General features: G+C 38.0%; 1 protein-coding gene across 3 annotated transcripts; it reads right to left on the bottom strand.

The window, feature by feature from the left end:
- LOC111260305 (uncharacterized) lies at window positions 1-5,562 on the bottom strand. Of its 3 annotated transcripts, none has more exons than XR_002680268.2 (3): window positions 4,094-5,562; window positions 3,003-3,214; window positions 1-1,832 (listed from the first exon to the last, which is right to left on the bottom strand). XR_002680268.2 is itself a non-coding variant. In XM_086968266.1 (2 exons), exons 1-2 carry the CDS (start codon window positions 3,124-3,126, stop codon window positions 1,747-1,749), a joined length of 210 nt encoding a protein of 69 aa, XP_086824392.1. In that variant the 5' UTR covers window positions 3,127-5,562; the 3' UTR covers window positions 1-1,746. The 3 variants fall into 3 exon arrangements, 1 of the variants encoding a protein (XP_086824392.1); XR_015310992.1 differs by having other exon boundaries at window positions 3,003-3,655; XM_086968266.1 differs by having other exon boundaries at window positions 3,003-5,562.
- Between the last annotated feature and the right edge of the window lie 1,278 nt (window positions 5,563-6,840).

Consider the following 6,840-nt stretch of genomic DNA (forward strand, 5'->3'; position numbering starts at 1 on the left):
ATTGTTAGATTAATATATGTTTGAAATCATTTTCTATTAACTCAATTGGCGATTCGATGTTTATTTTGGATGCAATCAGGAGGGCTTGTTTGAGGAAGAGCGTGACATAAACCACACTGTACCAGTGACCATTTTATATATCAATCCATAATATTTAGGAATTAAGCTCAATGAACTCTTTCTTTTTTGCTCAAACTTGAAATCATATTCTAGACGAGGCAAGATCCTCTATAGATAGAATAATACTATAACCACAAGCGACGATATTATTTTCTAATGTCAACTCAGCAAGTTAAAATCATTTTTTGGATCTGGATACATTTTCATATCCCCATTATGAGATGTTATAGAGAAAATATATTCGGTCATTATCCCGCATCTATACTTTATTTCCGTTTTGAATTGAACAATAAGAAAGCACAAATTAACTTGTATTATACAGAAAGTGCTACAAATCGTAGAATAGGTCTAATGAACCGCGTCCGAAAATGATTAAGTCCTGTGCAAATGGATGTCCACTGCTTATTTACGAGATTTCTTGACTATATATATACATATATAGGTGGGCTTCTGTTTCTGCCCTCGGTACGTCACATTCTATGGTTGGCAGAATTATTCAAATACCTTTATAATTCAACTTCGCTTCAACTTCAAACGAATTCATTGTAAACCCTGCGATTAACTGACACATGAATTCGCAAGACAAATACTTTATACACAAAAAAAATCTCAACAAACACTTGGTACATTTTAACCTACGATATCTAAGCCTGTTCATTTGAAAAACATCCATTGTATTTTACCTAAGTATTTTGTTGAAAGCTTCCTAGTCCAAAAAGTTACAATGATATAATATAATTGAAATACGCGCCGGTCTGCTGTTCTAGGGCTTAGAAGCATATCAAAGTCCCCATCAGCGTCTTGATCAATGTAGAGCTTTCCATTCATTCTGATATGTTTATACCATACATGTATACGACCTTCTGCCGCCATCATTTAGCATTCCTCTCGTTTCATAAAAATAATTGTATTATAATCAGTCCGTCGTGATGCTGTTGTTCCCCGACGACAGAATTGTGTGTGTATATCTTTCTACGAAGATTTAGATCTGTTGTGATCGACATTACTACGAAATATTACTGTGTGGTGTAATAAAAGTAATAATTACTTGACGGCTTAACAAAAGATTGCACGTATTCAATGGACCTTGCCTTTATCTACTCTGCCCATGGCCTTTGTTTGGACATCTGGCAGTTAAGTTGTCGCTGGAAATTTCGACCTCGCCGCTTCACCTTAGCACTCATAATTACTGTGTTACCTTAACGACAGCACAAGCAGGAATCGCATTGTTATACATTTTTTGACAATGGCGTGTAGCTAGAAAGTACCTATCAATCTAGAATAGCAAGAATTAATCACATAACAAACAAGTGCGTATTTAAACGATTAGACCGTTTGTTTTTACGCATCTGTTCACAAAAGAGTAACTATATCAAGCAAAACGTCTATGTTGTATGATAGCTTAATATTCGGTAGTATCATTTCATAAAGAAGAACTCGTGCCTCATTGTGTTTCTTAAATCAAAGCATGGCGTATATATGTGAAAGTATACCAGTCAAGTATGTGGCTCTAGTTAGTTGTCTTCTAGATTTGATTTCGACGACATCGACAATTTGCCTCCGGCAATAAATTGTCAATAAAATTTAAACGCGCTAGTAATATTGAGTCACGTTGTGCACACGCGTCTATCGGTCTTCTTCACTCAAAGACGATGACCAGATGTGCTTTCCACGAGCTCCACCGAGGGGCTGGTTCTTCTTGCCCCGTGTACCTACGAAAACGATAAATAAAGACAAACGTCAAGCAAAAGCTAGTAATGCCATTTAAATATGATTCTTAATTAACCAATAGTACCAATCGTAGTCAGATTTTCGCGCTTCATCTATGCAGCCAGCTGCGCCAAGGTGTTTGTGTAAGTTTACGATTCGTAAAGTAAACGAACATCCAGCCAGAGTAAAATCGATGTACTTATTATGTATTGCTGCCATAAGGACATTGTGCCTTTATTATAAAAGCACGATAAAAATGGATTGGTATTGAAGCACGTGTTTGGGCTGGAGGCTATATGGAAACATGATTAAAATTATGTTATCCACCATTCAGATCTAATTGGTTTCATCTAAGGGTTAGTTGTTACGTTGTAGACTCATTCAGTCACGGCAAAAAAATCCACAAACTAGAACAGGATCAAAAGCTGTTGTGCACCTCGTGCAATTTGTATTTAATCACATTATTTACAGACACGTTTGTCATATGTGATATACTTGCTGAAATACTGTAGTTGTATCCTGTATACTACAAATGAATGAGTCTACTCAATGTAAAATACTTGCACAGGACAAGGATCAATTCTAGTAGAACAACTCAAGAGAGGACATTATTTGATAGGTTCGAATTGATGCGAAGGGCCATACGGTGAAGCTTTTCACTGAGCAGCACTTTCAAACGAGCTTACCGAAAAAAGTGTGTATCCTGATGTCAAAAAAAGTCTGTATCGTTGAAAACGAATAAAATATTCAGTGATCCGGTTAGAAGCTGGAGCTTAGACGTTCGCAATTTAAATCTTCTTTAAAGCTCAAGTCTATTTATGTCTAATATAGTGGGTCAAAAAAACGCACGTTACTTTGGCCCAGCTTTAAAACGAGCATACCATTAAACCAGAAATTACTGTATCGCAATACTTTAAAGTCTTCATTCGGCTTTGTATAACAACGATAGTGAGATGTTCCATAAATTTTAAATTTGCATACGGCTAAAATTAAATTCAATCACTTCGCCTAATCAATGCTCGACTTAATTCCTATGGCTCAGCTGCTACCCTGTAACAGTTTCGCAAATACGAATGCATACATAATAGTCGTTATTGACGCGTGTCTACTATTTAACATACACTAATGATGGAGTAGAAAAAGAGACGGCGGGTCGACGGTGCTGAGCTTACCAACAAATCCAGGTGTGATTCCTCCAAAAAACCTCTTCAAGCCTTCGTACATCGTCCGGTCCAAGAAGTATCTAGCTGCCTCAGGCGGGCTGATGATCATTGACAGAATACTATACGGCTCCATGTAAAGTTACACAGATTATTTCGTGATGTCTATAGCTGTTGTCGTGTAACGTTTTGAAACTGGCTCGGTTGATCTGGCAGTACGGAAGCTTAAAAAAATAACACCACATTCTAATGTATTTGCGAAATAAAAGCGGTCCACAGCGGTCATTTCAATATTAGGGTACGTCTATCGATTTTGCGAATCGAAGGGTTATATATGGAATAGAAATATAGTCAACTACTATCGTTAGACACAAGTCTTCAATACTACTTAGATGAAATTCTCGTTTATTCAACATTCCTATAGGAACTATCTATAAAGAAAGAGACGAAGTCAACTTAGGCTCAATAGCGCATAGAAGGTGATGTCTGAAGAGCTTACAAGACTGGCCTGATCGCTCCGGTTGTAGGAAAATACGGTTAATAGGATAATAATGAATACCGAGCTGTCTGACTCGACACACGATATCCAATTAACTTCAGCAGATTTCCGCAGAACTTCAGACGACATACCAGCTCTTTTGGCCATTTCGGAACCTTTAAGTAGACTTTACATTTACATAAAGGAAACATTTTTTGCGTTCATTCCGGTGTTTATCGCATGAGATAATGCAGATACATGCATTTAATTGCAACTCTCGTATTGCGTAGTAATAAAGTTGGTATATATATTAAAGAAACTACTAGACTCTATTGTAACCCAACTGATTGATTAGAAGTCAAGCCTTACAAAAATGTACAGAACAATAAAGTAACTCGGTGTGTTCCTGTAGTTCAGATTTATCTAATTCCTAAGAAATCGAAAAAAAAAAACATTGATATACCCGCGAACACAAGCGTCTATCTCGAAGACAATTTCCAAATACGACGTCAAATCTTTATTGAAGTGATATTTAGATGCTTCAGAACCATGAACTAGCACACAACTAAAGCACTTCACTGAAGCATTTTTTAGTAGAAAATTTGAAACTCTTAGAGCCACTTACATTGCCAAATCGCCGATCGACGGGCTCGCCAGGGTAAAACGCTTCCCCCGCGAGAGCGCATCCTTCTAACAGGCAGACTGTTGTGACCACTGTTAGAACAAGCACCCAATTTGGGTTTGATTCTGTCCGAGCGGCGTAGATGAACGGGAACATCTTGCTAACGACAAACTCACGATAGCTCAGTCGACAGACGTGCACTGGCACGAGCAAATTCAACTGGGGAGATGCACCCCCGCGCATTCGAACTTTGGGCTTACTTCGGACAGGGTACAGACTTGATCAACTAATGGGAGGGAACTACGCGAGTTGTCTAACGAATGATCGTTATGCAGCGAGTCAAGCCAGAACTCGGGACGTATTTAATGAGATGGCGTAGCATGTTAGCGACGTAAGACGAGCCGCCAACGATACGCTTTTACCGTAAGCATGTGTCTAAGAGAGACTTGGGCCCGTTTCTGTTTCCCTGCGAAAAAGGAGAAACGGCCGCAGCTTGCACTCGCACGCCAAGTTACTGCTAGCATTTGAAATATCCTAATTGTGTTTAACAGCGTCCAGCGTCTGGTACTGTTACCTCCATTACCCTAAGCATTTGTCTGAGATACACGATAGCATAGGTACTATGTACATGTATACACTTGATAAGATTGTTCATTCAATGTAAAGTATAGCTCGAGTCGATATTCTCATTGAAAGAAACTACGGTACTGATTTCCTCGTCGTGTTCGTTATAAGCCTACTAGTTCGCGCAGAGGAGTCGGTGGAGAATGGGTCTCGCACAGTTCATAGCCAACGCTATTACATCTGAAAATTTTACCTGACCGAAAATATTTAGATTCATGAAAACAATGTCATCAGGACCACGTGACCCTGGTCGCATCTAACTCAAGGATGGATACAAGCCGACTGTGTTCAATAGATTATCTAATAGACTATTGTTTTAATATATGTCGATGACATATAATTTTAATTTTACTACGTGTCTGATGTATGTGAATGTAATGTGATGGCAGCTCTTTCTTGACGTCACTTCGTTCATAATACGTACGTAAGCGGTTACTTAATGTTGAACCTTCTCTTCAAGCATTCTGTCTCATCTATTACTGTTGTTACTTGAATACTTTAATTACAAGCATTGGCTAAAAAATAGAAGATAATTATTCCGTAGCCAATAAAACTTAATAAATGCCATGTATGTTCTCGAATATAAACGTGTCTTTTTGTACAAGCTGATCCCTAATCCACCTTTGCTTTCGTTACGTAGTTTCCGTTCCATGATTTTCTTCGTAATACTTATTATCGAATAACTATTCTCTATGGGTTTTGGGATGAAGCGCTTACTTCGAAGAATCAGACCTATAACAGGATCAGGTTGTTCTTAAACTGAACGAGCGGCATATAGCTCGCATATATAAATCAGCCATTTCTGTGTCTGTTAAAGTTGAGAACTTGAGTGGTAAATTGTAAGGTTCGATGCAGTTCAGTGTTCCCATCACAGGTTCCTTTCCACGTGTAACCCTTCTGAGTAGCCTGGTCTTGCCATTTAGATATGTAATTTCTCTCTTAACTTTTTTAATACTGTTGTTATTTCAACATGGATTGAGCATATATTAAAAATAGTTCTGCAACAAGTAACTTGAAGCATGACCGGTATTGCAAGAAAGATATAATGTAATTAATAACATCGATTCTAAGAACAGTTCAATCGAACCTCTAGATGGTGGTGCTAACCAGCTAATATTGCCAAAGGGATTACCAGAAATAAGAGCTCTAGAATTGACTAAGGCACTTGAACAAAGATGAGTTATATCAGTGTAGTGGCTACATCACAATCACAGCTGTCTGCTACCAAGTACATAAGTGAGCACTCAATATAAGCAACCGACAGTTCAACTTCCTAATTTGTTAGGCCAATCTAAAAACAACAAGTTTTTAGATAAAAACAACAAGTTCCTGTTAGTGGCGGCAAACACCCTTTGGACAGCCAAGACAAAATATGTTCGTCCTGCCTTTTCTCAACAAAACAATAAACCGACATCATCGCATTTACTTCCCATTTTCTATTCCGAATCTGTTTAATTGAAAAACGTATTTGAATAAAATTACTGTAATTTTCCCGTCATTCCTATTTTTTTTTTTCTATATGCTGCAAGCAACATTGTGTATAATGGGAATTCATATAAAAAGCACATTTCATATACTACAACAAGTAACTGTTGTTCTCCCGGTCCTCTACTCTAAGTTATTTTGAGTCTAACGTATCAAACCAACGTGGCGGTTAACGCTTTCCCAATGTTTTCAAGGTATGGATAACATCGTACGCTATCTTTGAATGCTGCACGATGAACGCCGCATAGGTCACCATCGGCGTGAAAAAATACAAGAACTTAGTTGAATACGTTGTTTAGTTGGAAAGTTATTGACGTTGTTGGATAGTTCGGTATAGTTAGTACAGAATGCCCTAATCTACATACTAGTTCCAACAGTCTAACTTGACCAACAATTTTGTTTTGTCTTCCTAGTTAAATTTGCTATTAGAACTGTTAGGTGTTAATGTGGGTCCTTGAGAGTCTGCGACGCGTTATTATATGTTTTATAATTCTGCTTAAGGCCATACGTCTGTTCTATCTTACGCCAGTGGCCGACTTTTTCCATTACCCTCTTAAGTGTACTCCTCAGGCTCTGATCGTGTTCTAGCAAAGAGGAAGTGCTATCAATATTTCGATTTGTTTACGTCCTGAGAGACACAT

The sequence above is a fragment of the Varroa jacobsoni genome, unplaced genomic scaffold, assembly GCF_002532875.2.
Source record: "Varroa jacobsoni isolate VJ856 unplaced genomic scaffold, vjacob_1.0 scaffold_428, whole genome shotgun sequence".
Lineage (NCBI taxonomy): Eukaryota > Metazoa > Arthropoda > Arachnida > Mesostigmata > Varroidae > Varroa > Varroa jacobsoni.

Coding starts and splice junctions, on each gene's coding strand:
- LOC111260305 (XM_086968266.1), bottom strand. CDS start 3,126: ATGGAGCCGTATAGTATTCTGTCAATGATCATCAGCCCGCCTGAGGCA. Junction 1,833..3,002: donor AATCACACCTGGATTTGTTG/GTAAGCTCAGCA, acceptor TCGTTTTCGTAG/GTACACGGGGCAAGAAGAAC.